The sequence below is a fragment of the Callithrix jacchus genome, chromosome 1 (assembly GCF_049354715.1).
Source record: "Callithrix jacchus isolate 240 chromosome 1, calJac240_pri, whole genome shotgun sequence".
Lineage (NCBI taxonomy): Eukaryota > Metazoa > Chordata > Mammalia > Primates > Cebidae > Callithrix > Callithrix jacchus.
The window spans coordinates 176,292,598-176,318,520 of record NC_133502.1 but is presented as its reverse complement, the minus strand read 5'-3'; the positions used below and the strand labels follow the sequence as shown (position 1 = coordinate 176,318,520).

At 48.0% G+C, this 25,923-nt stretch overlaps 1 protein-coding gene across 2 annotated transcripts in view; it reads right to left on the bottom strand.

The window, feature by feature from the left end:
• Positions 1 to 692: 692 nt before the first annotated feature.
• Positions 693 to 25,923, bottom strand: part of STXBP1 (syntaxin binding protein 1) — an 86,304-nt gene continuing 61,073 nt past the window's right edge. Inside the window, exons 10-20 of one of the 2 annotated variants that reach the window (XM_009003231.4) lie at positions 25,738 to 25,845; positions 23,667 to 23,727; positions 21,607 to 21,672; positions 20,451 to 20,531; positions 17,232 to 17,370; positions 16,442 to 16,551; positions 14,462 to 14,563; positions 12,712 to 12,797; positions 10,435 to 10,589; positions 8,521 to 8,646; positions 693 to 2,681 (exon numbers count right to left, since the gene is read on the bottom strand). In XM_009003231.4, the coding sequence (XP_009001479.1) occupies positions 8,537 to 8,646; positions 10,435 to 10,589; positions 12,712 to 12,797; positions 14,462 to 14,563; positions 16,442 to 16,551; positions 17,232 to 17,370; positions 20,451 to 20,531; positions 21,607 to 21,672; positions 23,667 to 23,727; positions 25,738 to 25,845 (1,018 nt within the window). In that variant the 3' untranslated portion in view covers positions 693 to 2,681; positions 8,521 to 8,536. The remainder of the gene's footprint in view (positions 2,682 to 8,520; positions 8,647 to 10,434; positions 10,590 to 12,711; positions 12,798 to 14,461; positions 14,564 to 16,441; positions 16,552 to 17,231; positions 17,371 to 20,450; positions 20,532 to 21,606; positions 21,673 to 23,666; positions 23,728 to 25,737; positions 25,846 to 25,923) is intronic. The other variant, XM_002743333.5, reaches the window with a different exon arrangement.

Here is a 25,923-nt window from a genome sequence, read left to right as displayed (position 1 = left end):
GGTGGTGCAAAGTCCACCGACTGGCCTTGAACTGGTAGTTTTCTCAGTGCTGTAAAGGAGATCAGGATCAGAATGAGAATGACTGGGGCAAAAAAGTAGAGACAAGTCCCTACCAAGGGTCTCGCTCCCCTGGGCCCAGCATTCTAACCAGTTTCTTGTGTGGCCTCGACCCTAACTTATGGGTCCACTCTGAGAGCTGGGCGCACCTCATTGCAGTCTCCTTAGGTCACGAGCAGGTTCCAAGACAAGCAGGACACACACCTGCTTTCATCCTAGAGAGTTCATTACACATGCGGGGTGGATGGTGCAGCAGCAGGAGCAGAGGAGAGGAGCAGTAATGCTGGTGAAGTGACCTCACTGTGTGCCCTAAATATACAGGCACCACGACTGGATAGGGGGCATCTGCAAAGATGGAACCCTGCAGTGTCTGTGTTAGAAAAGCATTCTAGATAAGGAGAAATGTGATAGAAGAATGACTTCATCCCTAGGCAGCGCCCTGCTGCTGCTAGAGGCCCAAGACAAGCTCCACGGCTAGTTCCCAGTGTGAGGCAGCTACAGATCTAACGCAGCAATGGGGACCTGGGTCCACAAGACTCCATGCCACAGCTTGGGATGGCCGTTGCCTCTGTAATGAACCACTGTAGAAGTTTTCTCCTTCCGCTGCCCAAAGAAAGCCAGACTGGAGCCCCCTGGACACCAGGAAGGGGTGCCGATTTCTTTATTTATTAGACTCAAGTGCTTTAGTACAGACTGGTACAGAGATGATATATGTTTGTGCTTCAATACTTTCAAACACTGAGATTCTGATAATTTTAAGGTAAACAAGTTTCAAGACAGACTAGCTTTTTTAAAATATCCTTTTGATAAATTATTTTTATATAAATAACAGATAAAGGGAAACCAACATCTTTGACAAACAAGGTCCTGAAGCATGAGCACTGTTTGGTCTGAGGGAAAGGACAGAACAAGCAGCGGGAGTGACGCCCGGCGCAGAGGCCTGCGGTTCTGTCCTAAGGAAATCAGGTCATCTAAGTTGGGAGGGAGGCAGGGGAGAGATCTGACGACTAATCTCAGTGCAAGGGGAGATTTCAAAGCCTTGAGAAGAGAACACCACGATGCAGCGAGCGGAGAGGGCGAGGCGCAGGCTCTGAAAGGGAGGCAGCGGCGCTGGGCTCGCGTACACCACTTTGCAAGGACATCACTAGACGAGTAATACATACATGGCCTGCGGGAGGTCAAGGGTGGCGAGGGGGCTGGGCAGGGGACATTTTTGTGACTTCCACTGTTATTACATTTCACGACAACAGCAGCAGCACAAATGGTGTGCTCACTGCTGGAGAATGAAAACTGCTGAGTCTTGAGGATGGCGAGACAGCCTTCCTGCATTTGCTGCTTTAGTTTTTGCTTTAGAGCTAAGTTTTATACGGAGAATAAAATGACCATCTTCTCTTATGAACACGATGACGTATGACGCCAACACGACACAAAATAAGGTATTATGAAGCATCTGAAACTGAAGATAATCTGACTGAAGATGCTTCCCGAGAGGGTTCAGGGTCTGTGTGAGTCCAATGGGACAAAGGGTCTGTGTGAGTCCAGTGGGCCAAAGGGTCTGTGTGAGTCCAGTGGGCCAAAGACCTTCTCCACAGTCATAGCCCTCTGCTCAGGGGCCTCCAGAACCCATCTGTTCTCATCCATTCCTGACACTTTGAACTAAAGCTGACTACAGAAAATGAGCTGTTGGGGTGATGCCTGGGGGCAGAAGGGCCTAGTCCACAGGCTGTGGACTAACTGCTTTTCCAAAGACATGGAGGCTCCCGGCAGAAGTTTGCTTCTCCCTCGTCGGGGTACCGTGACTTAGACTGGAGGACTTCCCTCAGGATCACAGCACTATGGACACAGGCTGGGGAGGGGGTACGGACAGGTTGTGGAGGAGGGGACACTGGCCTGTCTTTGCATGGACACCCCAGCCTCCACCCATAGCCGTACCACAGGGGGCATGAGATGCTGGGAAAGGAAAAGAGGTCTGTTCCACCTCAGACCTCCTGAGATGTCCCCTGATTGTCACCTCCCGGGTTATTTGGATGAGAGCAGGCACAAGGGGTAGGGACTGGAGTGAAGATAACAGATTAATCCTCCGTGTGAAATACTCCAAGAACACAGACATCTCTATGATTCACAACAAAGACAGGAACAACCTCAAACAAGGTTTTAAAAACACCCAAACTTCTACCTTTCCATACCCAAGCAATGTGCCATGTCACGCAGGGTTATGTACAAGGTCACAAATCTTAAGTAACGGGAAGAAGGCGTCCATCCATCCTAACAGTCCAGAAATTTCTGCCGTGCACCAATTGCACACAAACTTTTTAGGATACATATATAAGATACTCTTTTTAAAAAACACAATGCATTATTTTCTTTTGTTTCAAACAAGAAGAGGGCATCATTGAACACGAGAACGCAGCGGCAACAGTGCCGGCCAGGGCGTGCAGAGCTGGGGAGGCAACAGACGCAAAGGAACTGAGGCGGGTGGTGGTGGGAAGCTGCGGAGTGCTGTGGGATGGGGGATGTGTTTTGGAGGGGCGACTTATTTTTTTAACTGCTTATTTCTTCATCTGTTTTATTCAGTTTCTTCAGTGTGTCCAGCAGTTTCTGTGGGGTAAGGATGTGCGTGGATCCTGGAGGAGGCAGAGAAGACAGTGAGCTCGCCAGTTCTGGTTTCCAACACTTTTCCTTTCCTGTGCTTCTCCATTCCCAGATCTGTACCCACCCGCCTCCCCAACCCTGGTTGAGTCTAGTGGAAGTAGGGAAGGGAGTGGGGATTGGGGTTGGGGTCCCATCGCAATAGGCCTGGGAGATATTCAGGGACTGTGGATAAAGAAAACACATATTCTGGCTCAGGCAGGGTCCCAGGCTGTACCAAGGAACGAGCCGTCTTGCCATCAGGGTGCAGAGCCATCTGCAGGTGATAGGCAGCTGTGTTTCTCATTCACTCTTAAACTGCAAGTGAAGCCGGGCAGAGAAATTCCAAACATGGCAATGGGGGGAAAAGGTTGAAAATGGGGCCAGAGTTGATAGGGGGCTCATGTGTGGAAAGCATGGTGCCTGGGAGAAGAACTTGATAGGCAAAGCCCCCTGGGAGAATCCACTGACCTCTGGGAACCAGCTGGTTGACACTGCCCTGGTGGGTGGGACCTCAGGTGTGAAAGGGAAAGGGCCAGGGGACCTGAGGCCTTACCTTGCAGAGACCGCGAATTGTAAGAGATTAGAAATGCTTGCAAAAATTTAAGCTAATGGAATTAGATATACTTCTACTGCAAAAATAAAAATAAAAATAAATGAAAGTCTTTTTCATAAGGAGAGAGAGAGAGAGATCTAATAAGTGCATTAAAAAAAGATGCATGGATCGTGTGGTTTGGACATGGACTTAATCAAACAGAACAGAGGTGACCGGGGTGGTGTGTGAGTGAGCATGAGGCCTGCATGCATGCAGCAGTGGGCTTCAAAGAAAGGTCCCGGTGGAAGAGAAGAACGGAAAAAAAGAGACCCGTACTTGAAAATGTGCCTCCCTGGAGACATGGCAAAGGAATGGGCCTTCATAGGAACAGGGGAGCGGAAACCACCAGGTGTCGGATTTCCACTCCAAGGGCAGGCAAAAGAAGGCTTTGGCTGGCTCATTGGGCATGACTCCAATACCAGGACCCATATGCCTTTGACCACTACTCGCTCAGCTGACCCAAGACTGCTGGAACTGCAGCCCTTCCTGCTCACTCCAGACTAGCGGAAACTTGGAAAGCTCTCCCTGTTCTTCCAACATCCCTTTCTCTGCAGTTCAGGCCCCAGCTGCCCATTCCCGGCTGAGTAAGGAACTTGTCCTTGGCATGATGCCCTGTGCACACAGCCTGTAGGTGGCCTGTGCTGGAAAGCTGACTCATCATTCTGCAGAACCAAGGCTCCTTCAGCAAATTTAATGCAGGTTTCATGAGTGTGTCTCTGGGCTTTTTTATAGCGCTCCTTTCCCCTGAAGTCCACTCATTTCTGTGACCTTACCAATCCTCCTGCTAGTCCTAAAAGAGGCCAAAAGCTGCTGTACAAATGAGGAAAAAGGATGCATATTACAAGGCTTGCCCCAAACTCTGAAGCATGAACTGCTGCCAGGATGGGAGCCCTCCAAACTGCAACTCCATGTAGCCCATGTGTCCAGATGCTGGAAGTTGGCCTCTCCTACAGAGTGTGGGGATTCGCTTGGGAGTTTCCTCATTAAAGGCAACAGCAAGAAGCACATGTGCCAGAGAAAACATCCCCGAGGCCCTTCTTAGCCATCCAAATGACTCCAGGAAATAAGAGGGCCAACTCATCTTAGAGGACGCATCCGAAGGGGTTCCTCTGATCAGATGCTGATTCCAAAGTCCTCCCTATCTTTGCTGATTTGTAAATCTAGGATTTAGGGGAGGCTAAAAAGAGGTTAGGAAATTAAAACACTAGAAGTCTCTGATATTATCTAATCACAGACAATCCAGGGCTCCCAGTCTTGACTGAAGAAGAAAAATGCTAGGACTGAGTATTGGAGACAATCAGTGAGGCCTCAAAGACCTCTGGCCACAGGCACTGGCCAGGCCTTCACCTACATGGTTTCTTCTAGCTGGTGTAAATGCTGATCATCAGAAAGCCAACTCTTCACAGTCAATCATCTGTGTTGTTCTAATAAATTGTTCAGGCTTTTCACCAACATAAACATTGCAAATGAGGCTGTGTGAGTCCATAATTCACATTTTGCACTTGTTCTTATTTTGAATCCACAGATGGCTGACCACGTTGGTTTCCAGAATAGAGCAGCAAGTGGGCTCTACGGCTTTGAGGGCCTCACTTAGTCTCTGTAACTGGAATATTATGAAATATAAACAGTGGTCTCTAAAAACTAAGTTAAGGCCTGTCCACATGATTGTCTACATGTTTTCAAAGCTGTGGGCCAGACACAACATGCTCTGATAAGACAAAATCCTCCTTTCTACACTGACAGAATCTGAAAATCAAAAGTGTCCTTGCAGACTACCTGGTCCAAGCATTCTTGAATTTGGCTGAAGCAGACCTACTGACTCAGAATATGCCAGGTGGCACCAAAAAATGTGTACATTTAAGAGCAGCACAGGTGAGTGTGATTACACAGGTTTGGAAAACTGTGTAATCTGGACCACCCCTCTCATCTTACAGATGGGACTCGTGAAGGCCAGAGCAGTCAGGTGCTTGTTCAGCGTGGGTGGCACAGACAGGCCTAGAAGCTGTGCCCTCCAGGCTCTTGATTCTGGGGATTCTATGGCCCCTAGGAGGGGAGGGGATGGGTAGGTGGATGTTTGAATAGCAGCCAGGCAATAGGTGGGCTCTGAATTCAGATTCAAATCTGAGTATCAAAGAAAAATGAAACATACTGACCCCAATCTGGAATGAAGCAAAATATTCAACATAAAAACCCACAGACTTTCTCCCAAATGGTCCCATGTATTACAAAGATCTGATCCAGCCTTCAGCTCTCTTGTTTGCTTCTGACAGCCTCTTGGGCATTCCCCAATGATTAGTACTTTTATCATCAACTAACCAGAGCAGAGAGGTAAAACTCAATCAAAAGATTTCACTTCTTAGACAATGTGGAGGGATGACTGGTGATGATTTGGTGAGTTATGGTTAACCCTGACCACGGGGAGCCAGCCCCAGTTACAGGAGAGGAGCCCGGAAGACAGGACAAGGCATCATCACCCATGCACGGTGCCTGCTGGGAACCCTCTCATTTGCAACAGGAAAACTCATCTTCTCTTAAAAGATATGTTGGGTCAGGCACAGTGGCTCACGCCTGCAATCCCAGCACTTGCAAGGCTGAGGAAGGAAGATAGCTTGAGCTCAGGAGTTCAAGACCAGCCTGGGCAACATGGTGAAACCCAGTCTCTACCAAAAACACACACAAAAATAGTTGGGTGTGGTGGTGCATGCCTGTGGTCCCACCTACTAGGCAGGCTGAGGTGGGAGGATCGATTGAATCCAGGAGGCCCAGGCTGCAGTGAGCTGAAATCATGCCACTTCACTCCAGCCTGGATAACAGTGTAACTCTGACTCAAAAGAAGAAAAGACACAAAAGCTATGCTGCCACAATACTGGTCTTTAGGAGCAAACTCAGGCTTTCTGACGGTCTGCATTGTCCTATATTTTGGTCACCTGGAAGATCACAACAGAAGAGGGCAAGTCAGATCTTAATCTGCTTTCTGACCTCACTGGTATTAGGGTTCTGTGCCTCGCTTAACTGAATGCTCTAAAACCCAACATCACTCAGCAAATTATTTCAGAAGCTAGGAATATATGGAGCCTGTTTACTTTCTCTTTGTTTTGATGGCAGCTGAGACCTCCTCTGACAATCAAATATAAAGCAAAGGAAAATACTCTGCAAAGGAGAAGCTTGTTCTGAAGCAGGGAAGCCCAGACTTCATCCTAGCAGGAGCCTCTGCAGTTTCAGTCTGTGATTCTTTCAGATCCTGCAAGTGGTCTGCTATTGCTGCAGACTCGACTGAACATTTGTCTTTCTAGAAGTCTTGAAATACATACTGCAGCAAATCCATCCACCTACCTGCAGTCTGCACGCAGAACCAGATGTCTCTGATTTATAACCTATCAAGGTGCCTCTAAGGAATTATTTTTTTTAAAAAACAATGGCTTTCATTCACCACCTAATGGCCCTGCTTTCTAGGGAGGACCAGCCCAGGCAGGATGGGAGCTATAGCCTAGGGCTATAACCAGGTCTACTTTCTGGGTTCCCAACTACTTTCAGTTCCTTAGCACACTATTGCCCTGGCGTTCATGTCAAGGAAGGGAGACAGGGGGACATAAGCAGCGTAGCCTCCTGTTCCTACCTTTAGGAAGGAGCACCATTTTCCTTACACAAGCAGCTTCTGATGTCACCTAGCCAAGGTTCTGTTGGGCCATTCTCCTGAGACTCACCAGAGAGCGGGAGAGTGGGCAGGACTGCATGGTTTGAGGCACAAATCCACAAATCGTAATCACTGAATGTATAGAATGCAGAGGTCCTGCACATCTGGGGGAACTGGATTCCAGCCTCCTTGTGCTCCTATGCTATGGCACAGAGAATAAGAGTGTCTTCCTAGAGCCACACAGAGGAGCTGGGGTAGAGGCCAGTCCTCCTGGCTCTGAGTCCAGATCTTTCTCCACTGCTTACAAAGGACTTACACTCCATGACTCACTGGGCCACATCTCAGCTCTAGTGAAGGGGCTTTTTCAGGGTCCATTGTCAATGATGTACACAAAGTCAGGTACACAAAATATGGCCTCTTGACAGAATGTATAATAAGCTAAGGAGTCACTGATGTGATGATGGAAGCCTGCCATTTAAACATGTAGGAGGTTCCCATCATATCTGAAGGATGGAAAGAGAGAGGAGGGAATGAGGACAATTTTGAAGATCAAAATTTGGATAGTCTACCAAGCAGACAACAGGTTTGGGTAACAAGCTTGGTGGAGACAAAAACGCTCTCTAAAATCACACAGAGCATTAATAACAGGTTTATGCTGGGCATGGTGGTGTGCCTATGGTCCCAGCTATTCAGGAGGCTAAGACCTCTAAGCCACTGCACTCCAGCATGGGCAACATAGTGAGATCCCATCCAAAAAAAAAAAAAAAAGATTTCTACTGAAAGGCTCTCGAACCTTACCAAGATACTTCAGTGGAAGAGAGGGGGGTGTGACTACTCAACTCTTGCAAGGATCCACTGAATTAAAAGTAATTACTAAAAGAACAAATGACTATTAAGTACCATTTCCTGCAGAGAAACATCAAACAAAAGCTCTTCCTGCTGAAGACTGGAGTTCCCCAAACATATGGCGGTTTGTGACCCAATTACCCCTTATGACTTATTCCTTGAGAAGTGCCTGTCCGAGGAAAAAGGGTATTTACACCGTCCATCCAGCTGCCATTGACCTGGGGTCTATTCTGACACTCCCTGCCAAGCTTCCCTCACCACTAGCCATCTCCACCACTGCCTGACTTCCTGGACATGGCATTCCCAGAACGTCCACTGGCCTCACAAACTCCCACACCCAGCACATCCAGGACACTCTACATTCCTTATGGGGGCCACAAATTCATCCCAGACCAGCAGGCTTGGGCACTGTGCCTCAGCCCTCCCCCAAAAGTTCAGTTTCTTCTCTGACAACTGTTCATAGCAGTCATTATCATTTTTGGTTTACACCCAGTGGCCTACAGGCATCTGACTGAGCAGCGCGGAACCCAAGGCATGAGTGAGCCAGCAGGTCGGAGCCTGGAGGGTTCATGGCAGGGTTGTGAGGGCAGCACTGGACACATTTTCAATCGGTGTTGAGAACTGCAAGCATTTTCTTGTTGAAACGAAATCAAATAAATAATAAACTAAAAAGGAAGAAATAAATAAAAACAGTGACGGAATAATCAAAGAAAGCCCTTCAGAGTGGAAGAGTTTCTTTTCTGTAATAAGCTGCTTTTACTTTGTTTCTTTGGCTCTCACTCCATTGTTGGAGCCTGATCCTCAAAAGATACCCTAGAGGACTCCCTGAAGTCGGGGTGTCTCAGGTCCATGAGAAATTTGGTGGGAGTAAGAATGTGAGTAGAACCTGTGGGAGAACAGAGGCCAGCTGACTGCTTGAACAAAGGTACGTCATAGGAACATGCCAACTTAGGCCTACATTTTATGCAGCCAATGAGGTATGAGAAAGCAAGACACATGTGCACACATGCGCGCACACACACACACACACACAAAGCGCACAAGCGCACACAGGGCGGCAAGGCGGCTGGCATGCAATGCACAAAGCAGGGAGGCCACACAGCGGACGTCAGCTGTCTGCGCGAGGCCCCTCCATGAATCTTCATGGGCAGTTGCATACCCCAGCTTCCCACCTCCCAGTATATGGAACCTCAAGTCAGGTCTAAAGATGAAGGGGAAGATTTATACCCAAAGCCTAGCTGTGACAGCTTCTGTCCAGAAAAGCTGTGTTTGAGCTCAGAATTATTCACTACATTCATGCAACACATATGCAAGCAGGGAGCAGAGAGCTTTCTCACCAGGGCTATACAACAGAAGGGAAAAACAGTTAGGTGGAGGGCTGGTGACCTGACGGAAGCTTGACTGCAGCGGGGAGGCACAGTCCCCCCACTGGATAGTGCTATCAGAGAGGCAGCTGACAGCCCCAGGTCCATCTTGAAAAACCCAGGAACAGCCATGTGGACTGGTCTATGGAGTCTACTCGCTTGGATAGCTTAGAGGCTGCTGTGACTTGCTAACCCCAAATTGGAGGTATAAAATCACCACTTGTTATTGAGATAATGACTGTACCTGGGATTATGACCAGCAGTGGGCACCTATGGGAGGTCAGAGATGCCTCCCAGCTGGGGCAGCTCAGGGCATCTCCCTGTAGCTCATGTGTAAGTGGCCTGAGAGGCCATCCTTGGCCCTGGAGAGTATAATTCCCCAATGGGTGCAGAGCACACCCCCCTTCCAAAGGGAGACCAAGAGCCCTGGCCTCACTCCTTGCTCAGCATGAGCTGTTTCCACGGAGGATACAGCCCAGCCAGGGCAGTGGCTACTTCTTGCCAGGTAGTATTAAGAGGGACCACCGGTGGCAGGTGCCCTTCATTTTGTTAAGGGCAAAATAGGACAAAAAGGGAGGCATCTGGAGAAAGCAAGGCTTTTCTTAGCTTATTCATCTTCTTCCAGCCCTAAAAATCAGAGAGTCCCCCAATGGCATGTAAAAGGAGAAAAGGCTCCTGCTGTGTTAAGCCAGCTCCTACAAGTCGCTTCCTCTCTTTTGGAAGATGAACAGGAATTACAAGAAAGGGAATGGCAGACCTAGAAAGTGGTTGGAGGTGGCTGGGGGAGTCCTGGGCAGAGTGTAGCAGCTGGGGAGTAGTTTCAGGCAGTACCTGCTCACAGCTGTCCGTCCATCTCCTGACAGGTGAGGAGGGCAATGACTGACTGCCATTAACTGCCCATTCCTGCCTGGGCATGAGGCCAATGCCAAGAAACTGACCTCATCTTGGGCCTAGTTCAAGGCTGTGAGTGAGTGTTACTGACCCCATTTTGTTGGGTAAGGAAATGGTTGGAGAGCTAGAGTTACTTGCTCAAAGTCTCCCACTTGCAGTTTGCAGAGCAGGAATCCGAGTCTGAGTCTGCCGGACCCTGGGATCAGGCACTTCCTACCTCATGAGGCTGCCTTCCAATGAGAGATGCAGCAGGGCAGACCAAGGAGGGAACCCTTCGCCCCTAGCTTCTGTTGTCCACAGTTATCTAGAGACTAAGTTTTGTAGGTCAAGGGAGTCTGTGACAGAATGCAACACCAAAGCATGGAATGAAGTTGAGGTGCGATGCAGCGGCGCCTTCTGCTTGAAGCATGGCCACTCACCTATCAGCACCTCCCACTTTCCGTTGGCCTGGGTCACCTCGTAGGCACAGCGCATCTCATTCAGGCTCACACCCCCAAGGATGAAAATGATAAGGCGGGGGCCACTACGGTACTCGCCCGGGGCCTTGTTCTTATGCCAGTGCCCATAACGGGCGCTGAGAGAGAGATAGAGAGAGAGAGTCAGTTTATCTGCATTCACAGCATCTAGTGCTTCACACCCCAGTGGTTTGTTTACGTATTAGGTTTGAACACTTGTGCCCCAAACAGAGTGGATGCTCAGTGAGTGTTGGCTACATTTAACTGCAATGCAATTTTCAAGTGGTTTAGTTGCCAGGAGAAGAGTCATTAAGAGCGCCTGTGCTGTGACCTTGTTACTCTTATAAACACGCAGGCGACCGACACAATCAGTTCAGCTCTGACATTTGCCGTGTCAAGTTCAGCAGCTTCCCCCTGCAGGAGGCTCATGGAGACGTCTACTCCAAGTCACTTGTGCCTCTGAGCTTGCCTGGGAAGCTCTGCTGTCAGTGCGCAGTGATGACAGCCTAAGATCTGCCTTCAGGCTGGCACACAGATCCCGTGAAAACACGTATTGAGTGAATGCCACTCAGAGGCCAGGGCCTCCCCAGCACCACACATCCCAGGGAGACACAGGCCTTAACCAAGTGGTCGCTGTTTAATGGGGTGGGTGGGGAGAAGGAAGTAAGCCCAAATCCTGGTCTGATGAAGAGCTCTGTGCCATAGGGCCAAGTGGAGGGAAGCCCTGGAACCCTGTCCAGGCACCACTGGGGAGGCTTCTCCATCTGGAGTTGCCTCCTGGAAATCATGGCGTAGCCAGGGAAGAAGAGTATTCAGTGGCAGGGCTGCTCCCAGAAAGGCCCTCCCTCTGTCCCTGGGCTTCCCTCAATAGCTCTTTACCTTTGACCTAGAAACCAAACAGATGAGTTGCTCCCAGAAGAAAATGAAAAAAATAAGATGAAATGAGCAAGTCCTTTCTGGCCACTGCAATGCTTTCCCCTACTTCCTGACTCATGACAGCCTTACAGTCACTTTCCAAACCAGGAAGGCACCTGGAGCATGTCTGGGCCAACAGAGAATCTGTCACTTTCTTTCCTTGTGCAATCACTTGCTATCCTGTTCTTGTCACCCAGCCTGACTGTGGCACTACTTGGGATTTTGTTTTTATGTCATGTTTGGCAATAAATGTTTCACCTCTTCTGCATGAGAAGGGCTGCCATGAGAAGATACCACCACAAGCCTCTGGCCCAGCTGAGGCCAAAAGTGAACATGGAGAGGAGACACAAGAGAGAAGACAGGCGGGGAAAGCAGGAGAGGAGGAACAGATAAGTGCACGTCTGGGTGCCAGAAGTGGCAGAGCTACAGTGCCAGGGTCACCCTCTCAAGCTGCTAACTCTACCATCCCAAGTGCATGCTCAGCCCTGATTGTTCCCGGGAGCCACTGTGTGGAGAGACCACGTGTGTTACCCACTTGTCAGCTGGGGACATGTGGGCTGCTTCCACCCTTAGGCAGTGTGAGTAAAGTTATGAAGGCTGATTTGCTGCAATTTTAAACAGGGTGGTGAGGGAAGATTGGAGAAGGTAACACTTGATTAAAAACCAAAGGAGAGAAGAGGCAGGCCATGTAGACATATCTTTTGTTTTGTTTTGAGACGGAGTCTCACTCTGTCACCCAGGGTGGAGTGCAGTGGTGCAATCTTGGCTCACTGCAACCTCTGCCTCCCGGGTTCAAGCAATTTTCCTGCCTCAGCCTCCTGAGTAGCTGGGACTACAGGCACAAGCCACCATGCCCAGCTAATATTTGTATTTTTATAGAGACAGGGTTTCACTATGTTGTCCAGGCTGGTCTCGAATGTCTGATCTCAAGTGATTCACCCGCCTTGGTCTCCCAATGTGCTGGGATTACAGGCATGAAATACCACACCCAGCCCATGCAGATGTATCTGGGGACAGATAATTTCAGGCAGAGGGAAAAGTGCAGTGGTATTTAGGCAGACGTGAGCCTGACTATTCCAGGAAGTGCAAGGATTTGGCTGATGCAGAGTGAGGGAGGGAGGTGTAAGGGATGAATCAGAAGAGAAACAGGATGCCGGAGGGGGAAGGGCCATGGGGCCACTCTGTGGACCTGGCCCAGCTGGAGCTGTGGGGAGCAGCGGCAAGAGGGTTCTGGTGGATCACACAGATGCACAGTGGGACTGCTGTGGAGCGGCCATCCAACCAGAGCTGGCCCACACCTGTCCTTGCTCAAGGATTTTCACCTACCTGACGGCGGTGGTACTGAAGGAGGCAGAGGAACGGGTAGAGATGTAAGGGTAGTGCTTGGTGTCAAGTTTGTCCTCAATAGTGTCCTGGAAGGAAAAGAGACAGATATTAGCTTGCCATCTGTCTAAAAAGTGCTGACAGGAACCAAGGCCACATGATCTGTAGAATATGGCACTTGGCAAAACCACAGCCAAGTTTGCAACAACCAGAGATCCCTTCCCTGTGGCCAGAGGTGCCTAGCACAGGGCTCAGGTTCACCAGATGCTTTGTAACTGGCTGCTATACTCAGTCTGCTTTTTAAAAGAAGTTTTTCTTGCTTCTCTTCCAGTTTATTCATTTTCATGTGCACACACACACATGCAGCTCATGTGAGGCTTTTATCAATGCTGCATTCTGTCCAATAAATTCCTGATACTTGCCATCAGCCTTGTAGAAACCAGGCACAAGCAGTGTCTATCCTGCTCAAAGGAGCCTTACCCCCTCCATTTTTCAAGTGTTTAATTATCCTGTGGGTGGACTCTCACCATCTACCTCCTGCTGCCTAGAAATCTACACTCCTCTTTACAGCTCCCACATGAAGCCTATACATGTCTCTTTAGGGGATCAGAGAGGAGGGGGAGAAAAAATGATCAGAGAACAAAGGAGGGAATGAGACAGAGGGGTTGGCTTTATCCCAACAAGCAAAGAGATATAATTGGTTTCTAGATGCTTCATGTTAACCCATCCTTTTAGTCTGTGGATTTTAAAATGGAAGCTGACGCATTCTATATATTTAAAATACATTTATATTAATGTACAATTCAGTAGGAACACCTGGGCTGCCAGGAATTAACTAAGCGATCCTGAGAAAAACCTCTTCATTCTCTAGACCTGTTTTGTTCACTGATCAAGTTGGAAGTTGGGCAGATGATCTCCGGGTCCATCCCCAAAGATCGTGCAGGATTCTATGCAGCATCTCTTCCTGCTACAAGGAGAGAAGGGAGTGACTCCACAGGACTACTGTGGTGCCCACCACCCAATACACCTTCCAGCCAACAACTGCAAAAACACCTGCTGCACTAGAGGCTCTAGACGGACGACACAGCAGTTGAGGGGACAGGACCAACATACTAAAAGACAACTCGAGGCACCTAGCAATAAAGGGGTCCAGGGGCAGCCTCTGTGTGCTGGGTGGGTGGACAGGTGGGGCAGTAGATGGAAATGGTGAGACCCAAGAGGTGCTTTGATGGAAAGCAGGATCTCGGAAGGCGGAGGGTGAGAATGTGCCAGGAAAGGGGCTGGTTTGGGCAGAAGAGCAGAGTCCAATTTGCTGGTGTGTACAGGCTCAGGGCAAGAGCAGCAGGAGGAGGGCAGGGCAAGGCAGGCAGGGCCGCTCTGGGGAGGTGTGCTGTACCCCTGCACCTGTGTGGAGATGTGATGTCACTCATCTGACCTTTGAGATGCACTTGGGCCCCTCTGGATGCAGCACCTTAGAGGGATCTCTATTATAGGAGCAGAGTCCTCCAAAATATAATGACAAATAGATCTGGGGCTGTGCTTCTCAGTCTCTCTGCTCTTCATAAACCCCCAGGGCAAGGCATGCCATGAGGGCCAAAGGAGGCCTGGATGTGAATCCTGGTAGCACCCATGAAGTCAGTGGCGGTAGCACCGTGAAGTCAGCACCACCTTGCAGCAGATGAAGATGGAAGCATCCAGGCTGACAAGTCAGGGCCCTGGGCCTGGTTCTTCCTCCCCGCACCCCAGCACTGACCTCCATGATGTCCTTGATAATCGGGGTCCACCGCGAAAGCTGGTATGTCTGCTCGCTGATGCGTTCCTTCCGCTCTGGCTTGCTCCGGCGACGCAGCGTGGACTGCGTGTACACACACACCAGGTTAGAACCCAAGTCAGGGCCACTTGGGCCCTAGGTGATCTCTGCTACTCTCTGGAGATTCTCTGAAGGACCCCAGAGGCAGCACTGGCAAAGAGTAATGGAGGGGACGGTTTTCCTTGGAATAGCCCAAAATGTGCCCTTTTGGGAACGTGAAGCAAACCTGTTCTTTAAAGTCATAAAAAGGCAGGGTGTGGTGGTTCACACCTATAATCCCAGCACTTTGGGAGGCTGAGGTTGGGGGATCACCTGAGGTCAGGAGTTTGAGACCAGCTTGGCCAACATGGCGAAACCCCACCTCTATTAAAAATATAAAAATTAGCTGGGAGTAGTGGCAGGCACCTATAATCCTGCTACTTGGGAGGCTGAGGCAGGATAATCACTTGAACTTGGGAGGCGGAGGTTGCAGTGAGCTGAGATTGTACCACTGCATTCCAGGCTGGGCAACAGAGTGAGATTCCATCTCAAAGAAAAAAGCCAGGTATGGTGGCTCATGCCGGTAATCTCAGCACTTTGGAAGGCTGAGGTGGGCAGATCACTATGTCAGAAGATCGAGACCATCCTGGCCAACATGGTAAAACCCTGTCTCCATTAAAACACAAAAAAGTAGCTGGGCGTGGTGGTGCACACCTGTAGTCTCAGCTACTAGGGATGCTGAGGCAGAATTGCTTGAACCTGGGAGGCAGAGGTTGCAGTAAGCTGAGATTATGCCACTGCACTCCAGCCTGGCGACAGAGTAAGACTCTGTCTCAAAAAAGGAAAAAAGGCATAAAAAATGGCATACATAGGTCAAGTACATAAGTGCCATTAAAAAAAGAAAACTCCAGGCCGGGCGCGGTGGCTCACGCCTGTAATCCCAGCACTTTGGGAGGCCGAGGCGGGTGGATCACAAGGTCAAAAGATCGAGACAATCCTGGTCAACATGGTGAAACCCCGTCTCTACTAAAAATACAAAAAATTAGCTGGGCATGGTGGCGCGTGCCTGTAATCCCAGCTACTCGAGAGGCTGAGGCAGGAGAATTGACTGAACCCAGGAGGCTGAGGTTGCGGTGAGCCGAGATCGCACCATTGCATTCCAGCCTGGGTAACAAGAGTGAAACTCCGTCTCAAAAAAAAATAAAACTCCAGGTGGCAGCACAGTTGCACTGAATGAATGCACATCTCCATTTTCATTTTGATTCCTCTTGTGAACAAGAGTTTTAAAACACCAAACTGCTGGTTACAGGGCTATGGTCTGGTGGCACTGGAACAGTTCTGTCTATAAGATTCCAGAGGGAGAATATTTGCAACCCTAGCTTTGTTAGTGCTGTGCCTATAGAAGACAAGCACACAGTGGGGCTGTGATGTGTGAGGCTTATGGCAGAGTACTCTGCAAGGGTCCTGGAGGCCCCACCCCGCCTTTTCTAGAGCACATCACATGGTCCAGATCTCCCAGACAACCTGCGCTGACTTGGCTCTGAACCAACCCAGTGCAGAAGACTCAAAGGTAGCCAAACTGCTAGCTCTAAGTGTCATATTCTCATCTTCACAGGGGGCGCTGAGGCTAAGTTGTCCAAAGGTGAGGCCAGACAGACTCTGAGACATGACAGATAAAACAGTGGGGACCCCTGTTATGGTTTGGTTCCAAGACAGCTCAGCTTTCACAACTGTGCATGACTCACTGCTATTCAGGTCTAGGTTCTTGGCTTTGTGTCTCTAGTTTATATATAGCTTTACACCTTTACCCCTCTGATTCCGCATCTCTCTCTCTCTCGACATACGAGTGTGTATCAGAAGATGCTGTACATCAGTCAGAGCAGAAGCAGACAGATCTGCCAGCTCCCCTCCTTCCTCCCCCTGGAACCTGAGCTGGCTCCTTACATCGGTGACAATGGGCACGCCGAGGTGAGCCATGTTGGTGATGATCTCACTGTCCTCTGGGGGGATCTGGGCGTGCTGGATCAGTTTGTTCAGGTTTTCCTCTGTGATGCCTGAGGACACAAGACACTGATCACCACACCCAGCCCCCATGTACCCAATGGCACCGGCCAGATGGTGGCCCTTCTCCCCTTAGGTTAGTGGACATTGCTCCTCTACCTCATCAGCTTCACTATAGGTGAGGACAACCTGAGCTTCCCGATTCTCCTTGAGCTACTCTGTGGTCTGTTTCCCTCTGCCCCTCCCTCTACTTCTAAGCAATCCCTGCCCACCACTGCCCTGAATCAAAGACAAAATGGACAACAGTCTTATTATCTGTCTTTTGGACAATGGACACTCCTGGGCAACTGTGACTGAACTGGGTGAAAGTCAGTTCTTTAATTGCAGAAGTTACCAATATGATGCAAGTTAAAAATACCTGATGGGCGTAGCACTGGTAAACTGGCCACAAGGCCACAAGGCCAAGCAGCTTTCCCTCTTTCCCCAGCCCTGTCCTCTTTCATCTAATCCATACCATTTATTAACTCTACAATGATGGGGAGACATTCAGCCTCTAGCTGCAATGATCTGACTACACTGCATTTCCCCAAACAAAAAGGGCCTCTAGGATCTTCTTTTCCTTCCCCAGTCCATGTCTTTTAAATGACATTTCTACTTCGTTTCCTCTCTCTCTCAGTTGTCTTAGTTTTCCTAAGACAGAGCCCGTGCCTTCCTCTAGGTCCCATAGCCCTACCATTCTTCAAAAAGATGTAGAGAAGGATGATGCGGATTTTGTCGTAAGTGCTGACATTGGCATCCAGCAGAATGGGGACGATGGCTCGCATGGGGTCCTTGATCTTCTCCCCCTCGGCATCTGTGCCCATGGCCAGGTCCTATGGAAAACATACCTCGTTGGCCCCATCTCTCTGGTGACAGTCTTAGCAAATTCAGGATCTGCAGACGTCCAGAACTGCCAGCTTGGTTGGGGAAGATCTTAAACAGGTGGTTCTATTCTCATAATGCACTACAGTTAGCACAAGTGTGATTGGCACTGTTTCCCACAGCATCAGTGAGAGTGGATGAAAGCCCTGAGTGGCACTTGCCAAACAGAAACCATAGTGATTTGCCATCTTATTTTAAAGTAGGCTGTTCACTGTAGGTAGGTGCCAGTGTACTTGTGCCAACTTCTCAGATAAAGACTCAATCCTGGCGAGGGATGGTGGCTCACATCTGTAATCACAGCACTTTGGAAGGCTGAGGTGGGAGGATCTCTAGAGCCCAGGAGTTTTGAGACCAGCCTAGGTGACAGAGCAGAGACCTCGTCTCTACCAAAAATAAAAAAATTAGCCAGCCCTGTAGTTCCAGATACTCAGGAGGCTGAGGCAGGAGGATTGCTTGAGCCCAGGAGTTCAAGACTGCAGTAAGCTGCACTCTAACCTGGGTGACAGAGCAAGACCTTGGCTCATTAAAAAAAAAAAGAAAGAAAGAAAAAAAAAATGCCAGGCACGGTGGTTCATGCCTATAATCCCAGAACTTTGGGAGGCCACGGTGGATCACCTGAGGTCGAGTTTGGGACCAGCCTGACCAACATGGAGAAACCCCATCTCTACTAAAAATACAAAATAAGCCAGGCATGGTGGCGCATGCCTGTAATCCCAGCTACTCAAGAGGCTAAAGCAAAAGAATCACTTGAACCCAGGAGGCAGAGGTTGCAGTGAGCTGAGATTGTGCTGTTGCACTACAGCCTGGGCAACAGGAGTGCAACTTCCATTTCAAAAAAAAAAATTAAGGCTAAATCTTGGTAGGTCCTCTGGAGGTACAAGGCCCTGAGAGGGATCAGGGCTTAAAGGGATGCACTTGCCTCCCATAAAGAGTCAGGATTTTAGGATGCCTCTGTGTAGCTAGATTCCTTCCACTCTGCTTCCCCTCACACTGAAGCACTTGCTTTTTGAGTTTGAACTGCTCCGGGATTTTAGCCTGTTTTTAATCTTTCTACCATATTTCATGGGTAAGGAAGGGGGAAAAAAATCACCCCCAAACCAGCAAATCCAAACCCCAGGGGATGAAGGGGAAGATAAGGGCTGAAAAAGACTAGAAATGAAAGAGTGAAGCGAACACAAGCTCCAGGCCCCACTTCATGATGCAAGCGAGACTCAGATCCAGAGAGGGCAGTACACTGGTCTCAGCCAACCACGACTCACAGCTGCAGCTACCTTTGTTGCTCTTAGGAGGTTGCCTGAAGGCTCTCTTTTTTCTCTCAAGATCTCAAGAGTCCACACAAATTATGATCTTGAGTTCATAATCTCTCTCTAATCTATGTCCCAGGAAGGCAGGACACCTCTCACAGGCCCCTTCACCTTTCAGTTCTACCACCAAGCCTCAACAGACATTTGACTGACAAGACCGGATTTTCATACTGTAAGGCCAATTAAATGCAACTAGTCCAACAATACTTTTGATCACTTCTGAAAATTTGTAAACTTCTAAAATTTAATCCTGAACTGCATTTTTACTGATTTAGGTATGATCTATTTTCTGGATGGTCAGGTTGTTTTAGAGAGGACACCCTGTGTTTGCTATAATCCCCTGTAAAACTCCCCTTATGAAATATCCAATGATACAGGACAGGGCTTACAATCCTAAACTGAGCCTGTTACATCAAGCCAAAGGATTGAAATCTTAGCTTCACACTGAGATCTTGAATTGTTTTTTTTCTGTGAAAAGAGACCAAGCTGAGGATTCAGAAATTTTTTTTGTCTCGCTCTGTCGCCCAGGCTGGAGTGCAGTGGCACGATCTCGCCTCACTACAACCGCCGCCTCTCAGATTCAAGCGATTCTCCTGCCTCAGTCTCCCAAGTAACTGGGAATACAGGCATATGCTACCACGCCAGCTAATTTTTTGTATTTTTAGTAGAGATGGAGTTTCACCATGTTAGCTAGGATAGTCTCAATCTTCTGACCACCCGCCTCAGCCTCTCAAAGTGCTGGGATTGCAGGTGTGAGCCACTGCACCCGACCTTTTTTTTTTTTTTAAGATGCAGTCTCTCACTGTTGCCCAGGCTAGAGTGCAGTGGTGCAATATCAGCTCACTGCAACCTCTGCCTCCCGGGTTCAAGCAATTCTCCTGCCTCAGCCCCCAGAGTAGCAGGGATTACAGGTGCCTGCCACCACACCCAGCTAATTTTTTAGTAGAGACAGGGTTTCGCTATGTCAGCCAGGCTGGTCTTGAACTCTTGACCTGGTGATCCACCAGCCTTGGCCTCCCAAAGTGCTGGGATTACAGACATGAGCCACCATGCCCGGCCAGCTTCAGAATCTTTTCACATCCTCTCTTCCCTTGGAAGTTGAACCGTAGTTTTATAATGTTGCGACACTTGACGAATTAGCATGAATCTAAGCCAGGATTAGTGACTCCACAAGATAACCTTGAAAAATGTCAGCACTGATTTCCCTTTTGCAGATGAAAAAAATGAAACATAAAGAAACAGGTACATCAAATAATCAATGACATAGACAGAACTCAAATCCCAAATTCTCAATTTACAATCCTAATTGTGATTAGTGATGCTTTGGGCACATTTCTGACTGCTGCTGCTCTACCCTCTGTCAGCCTGGAGGTCTCCAAAGCTGGTCTGGCCATGGCAGGAGGAGAATACATTCAAAATATAAAATTCTGCCAGTCCTGTCAATGTGGTGCTCAGAACTACACACATCTTTCTTCAGTCATTCCAGGGAAAACAGAGCCTTTCAAAATAGGCATGCAAAATCCAAACAGCACAGCATTCTAGACCAATCTAGTCCCTACCATAGACAGTGGAACCACACTGGCTCCAGAGTTGAGACAGCATGATCTAGCAGGCCTTCCCATCTCTATTTCCTATGATTCTGCAAGATGTTCAAGGTCAGATGTTAAAATTTTGCTGAGTAAATGGCCTGGCAAAAACTTGCCGTGGCAGAAGGAGGAGAGTCCTACCTGCTCCACTCGGCAGAGTTTGTCTACAGTCCCTTGGTAATGCTTCATACAGTCCTCCGCAAGGTGCAGGTGGGTGGAGTACTAGGAAAAAGCACAACAGTTTGATCACTGATGCATGCAACAGATGAGCACCTACTACATATAACACAACATTGGGCACCAAGGAGTCTCTAGCCTCAAAAGGAGGTAAAACGTGTGTACAATTGGGTACACAAATATCACAAAGTAGAAAGTGTTACATGTCAAAAGGGAGGGACAAACCACATTCTAAAAGAGTGAAGAGAAACCACATTCTAAAAGAGTGAAATCTTTTATGAGGGTAGGTGGCACAATGTTTTTTTTTTCTGAGATGGGGTCTCGCTCTGTTGCCCAGGCTGGAGTACAATGGTGTAATCTCGGCTTACTGCGACCTTTGCCTCCCAGGTTCAAGTGTTTCTCCTGTCTCAGCTTCCCAAATAGCTGGGATTACAGGCGCACACCACCACGCTCAGCTAATTTTTGTATTTTTAGTAGAGATGGGGTTTCACCATGTTGACCAGGCTGGCCTTAAACTCCCAACCTCAGGCCTAGGTGATTCACCTGTCTTGGCCTCCCAAAGTGCTGGGATCACAGGCGTGAGTCACCACACCTGGCCAGTGAAGGTTTTATTAGTACAATGCATCCACAAATTCTTTGAAACTCCTCCTTTTAGGAGGCAGAGCTTCATTCCCTCCTTAACTGTAGGCTGGATTTAGTAGTTTGCTCCTAACAAACAATGTGGAGGAAGTGATGATGTATGGATCCAAGATCAGGATACAAAAGGTATTGTGACTTCCTCCTAGCATTCTCTCTCTCAGATGGCTCACTCTGGGGAAAGCCAGTGGCCGTGTTGGAAGGACACTCAAGCAGCCCTGTGGAGAGGCCCATGTGGTGGGGAACTGAGACTTCCTGCTAACAGCAGGGGAATAGGTAGGACAAAGAGAAAGATAAAGAGGAGAAAAGAAAGTGACAGGAAATAGGTGCCTATCCTAGCCTTTTGTATCTTTTCTAATAAAAATTGAAGATGCCTAAAAATCTATGAATTTCCATGAATCAATTATAGTAGTAGAGCTTTGAGAAATATTTTTGCAGCTGTTTGTACTCAATAATTCAAACAGATTATTTGCGGCTGCCATACCTTGCTGAGCTCTTTCTGGTACTGAGGCATCTTCTTCAGCATCTGGGACAGGTCCCGCATGGTGGTCTGTAAGGGAAAGAAAAGCACATGGTATCACTCTAATGGCCCTGATCTTAGGAGGCTCTGCAAGGCTGGTGGGCACAGGACAGGACAGCTGCCCACACTAGGCTTCCCAAATGCATGCTCTGTAACCCTCAAAAATGAATCTGTGAAACACAGATTGTGTGTGTTTAGATTTCCAGGGCTCTGGCTCAAATATTTTTTTGATCCAAATATGACTGTGGGATCATGTTACATTACAGGGTGGGAACTGAACTCTGAAGTCTAGCAGTCACATTTTATTCTATGCTTATTGGATTAGAAAGCTGTTGAGAGAATAATTCTTGCTGATGAAGAAAAATCCTTCTATCCACTGCTTTTATTCATCCTTAGCCCAAGCAGCCTTAGCATCAAGTTTGCACTTCCTCCTGGCAGAAAGACTGTGGCTATGTGGACAGGAGGAGCACAAGGAGGTCAGAGAGGGTGGGAATCTGTACCCGATGGGCAAGACGGGTCTGTGTGCTTTCTGTGTGAGCCATATAATCCCATCCATTTACCCAACAAAAATTTATTGAATTATTACTATACACCAGGCACTATTAGGTGCTGAAGATTCAAGGACAAAAGTAAAAAAAACAGAATCTCTGATTCACACAGAGCTTAGCATCCAGAAGAGAAGCAAGACAAAGCACTGCAGAGATCAGGCCCCTTCAAGGGGACTTACCAGGTAGTGTGGGTGCATGTGGCACAGGCATCTGCCTAGTCTAGGTAGAGGCCAGGAAGGGTTTCCATGAGGAAATGATGCCTGAGCCAAAGAATCTGGCCAGGCCCAAGGCAAGAGGACCCTGGCATGCCTGGAGCAAGAAGGCATGGCAAGAAGGACAGGGGTAGAGATGAGACCAGAGAGAGGCCTGTAGGGCTGAGGATCTGGGCTTTGGAAGAGGTGTGTGTGTGGGGCCAATGGGAGTTATTCTAAGGGGAACGAGAAGTCCCTAACTATTTTAAGCAAGGGAATAATACAATTAGAGTTACATTTTGGTCATTCTACTTCCCTTGACTAAGAAAGATACGCCACTTCTGACAAACAGGCAGGATATGGAGAGGCCCAGGTAAGGTAGGTTATAAATTCTAATTTCACCACAAGGTAAAAAAAAAAAGGTCTCACAGTTCGTTCTTCTGGCTTAAAATGAATCATGACCCAAAACAGTAAATATTAATCCTCAGAGTAATAAAAAGCAGCTCTCTGTAAACATCAAAATGTAGTGGCTCTGGATCTGTATTGTTTTTTTTTTTTTAAGACAGAGTCTCACTCTGTCATCCAGGCTGAAGTGTAATGGTGTGATCTTGGCACACTGCAACCTACATCTCCTGGGTTCAAGTGATTCTCCTGCTTCAGCCTCCCGAGCAGCTGGGATTATAGGTGCCCACCACCACGCCTGGCTAATTTTTTGTATTTTTAGTAGAGATGGGGTTTCACCATGTTGGCCAGGCTGGTCTCAAACTCCCGACCTCAGGTGATCCACCCACCTCGGCCTCCCAAAGTACTGGAATTACAGGCGTGCGACACCACACCCAGCCTGGATCTGTATCTTAAATCTAAAAATGGCCAGGCATGGTGGCTCAAACCTGTAATCCTAACACTTTAGGAGGCTGAGGTGGGCGGATGGCTTGAGGTCTGGAGTTTGAGACCAGCCTGGCCAACATGGTGAAACCCTGTCTCTACTAAAAATACAAAAAATTAGCCGGGCATGGTGATGGGTGCCTGTAATCCCAGCTATTTGGGAGGCTGAGGCAGGAGAATCACTTGAACCCAGGAGGCAGAGGTTGCAGTGAGCCAAGATCACACCACTGCACTCCAACCTGGGGGAAAAAAAAATAAAAATAAGGCAAAATGATGTAAACAAATAGAGGGATATGACCATGCTTACTCACTAGTCCTATTCGGAGGAGGAAGCTTTCCTGCTCTTAGAGAGAAAGCAGGGACTAATTTACTGAACATTTGAGCACTGGCATGGGTTTACCTTCTCTCCAGTATTCATTCTTTTGCTAGAAGAAAAATCTTTCAGAGACCGGGTGACTTCCCTGGAAAATAAAAGGAGGCAGCTAAGTTTCACAGCAGCACCATGGGCCTTGCTATGGATGCTATAGGAGTCATGCAATATTTTTCCTTTAGGAGTATGTGATGAGTTTTCCTGCCAGTAAGGTATGCATTTAAAGTTATTTCTGGCCAGGCATGGTGGCTCACGCCTGTAATCCCAGCACTTTGAGAGACCAAGGCAGGTGGATCACTTCAGACCAAGGCGGGTCGATCACCAAGGCGGGCGGTTGAGAGTTCAAGACCAGCCTCGTCAACATGGTGAAATCTCGTCTCTACTAAAAATACAAAAATTAGCTGGACATGGTGGCGCACTTCTGTAATCACAGCTACTTGCAAGACTGAGGCATGAGAATTGCTTAAACCTGGAAGGCAGAGGTGGCAGTGAGCTGAGATTGCACCACTGTTCTCCAACCTGGGCAACAGAGTGAGACTCGGTCTCAAAAAAAAAAAAAAGTTATTTTCCAAGAGAGAAGAGAGACACATAGCTTTTCTAATTAATATTAGAAACCAGTGGTCTCCAGAGTGCGGTGTACCAGATTATTCAAGGAAAAAAAAAAGAGAAGAAAATATTAGGATATCTACTTAGGTTTATTTTACCTCATTCTTTTCAAATTTATGTTGGAATATAAATAGTGAAACATAATTCAAGTTTGAAAAATATACAAACATATAAATATGTGGTAAATATACAAATAAGTCCAATAAAGCATATTTTAAATTCATAAATACATTTAATTTACTGAAATGTCAGTTAATATCTTTTTTTTTTTAAAGACAGTTTTGCTCTGTTGGCCAGGCTGGAGTGCAATGGCATGATCTTGGCTCACTGCAACCCCCGCCTCCTGGGTTCAAGTGATTCTCCTGCCTCAGCCTCCTGAGTAGCTGGGGCTATAGGCACACACCATCATGCTCAGCTAATTTTTGTATTTTTAATAGAGACGGGGTTTTACCATGTCGGCCAGGCTGGTCTCAAATTCCTGACCTCAGGTGATCCACCTACCTCAGCCTCCCAAAGTGTTGGGATTACAGGTGTGAGCCACCATGCCAGGCCATGGGTTAATATCTTTTTTTTTTGAGACGGAGTTTTGCTCGTTACCCAGGTTGGAGTGCAATGGCACAATCTCAGCTCACCACGACCTCCGCCTCCTGGGTTCAGGCAATTCTCCTGCCTTAGCCTCCTGAGTAGCTGGGAGTACAGGCACGTGCCACCATGCCCAGCTAAGTTTTTGTATTTTTAGTAGAGACGGGGTTTCACCATGTTGACCAGGATGGTCTCGATCTCTTGACCTCGTGATCCACCCGCCTCGGCCTCCCAAAGTGCTGGGATTACAGGCGTGAGCCATTGCGCTCGGCCCATGGGTTAATATCTTTATAAGTTGAGTGATCAAAAACATTTAGAGACCTCTTCTCTAAACAACAGAACTATCCAAGGCTGTATTATTTTCTCATTCCTCCTTGGGAATTTCCTGAGTAGATCACCAACTCAATGTAGCAGACTGTGTCTTTCTGAAAAAGCAGAATCATTATCTGCAGTTTAAAGGTCTTATAACAATGTTTAAATATTAGAAACATTCTGAAACATTTTCAGAGCTGGGTACAGTTTAGTAGGGAGACATCAGCTATTGCTCAGGACAGGTAAAAACAGGGAAGGTTGCATACCAGCTATAAAAAAGAAAGTTCAATTGTATACCGTGGTGTTTGGGTCTTTCAATTGAATGAACTAGCTTTAAATTTTTAATGTTTGTAAAGCATTTTTCTGAGAGAGCTACATATGTTTTCCAAGAATCTGAAAAGCAGCCCAATACAGAATTGATTTTCTACTTCATGAAGTTGGAGTGGCTCAAGCTCAGAGAACAGAAGGGATTTATCATTATGGGTTAGCACGCTGGTGACTCTGCCAAGGAAATGAATTCAAACAGTGATGTCCAGAGTGAGTGCAACAACAGCAACTGGGGAGAGGCGCCTTGCTGGAGAAGGGGGCAAGGGGCTCTTACTGGGACACCTCTGCGATGTGCTTGTGGCGCAGTGCTATCCACAGGTCGTCGTCCTCGTCCAGGAGCACCTCCTTCACCCGTGCCTCCCCAATGCCACTCGTCTCATACCTACAATGGAGACGGGACTCAGGTGGAACGCATTGTCTCCACAACATTCATCGAACCCCTTCAGTTTACAGCAGCAGC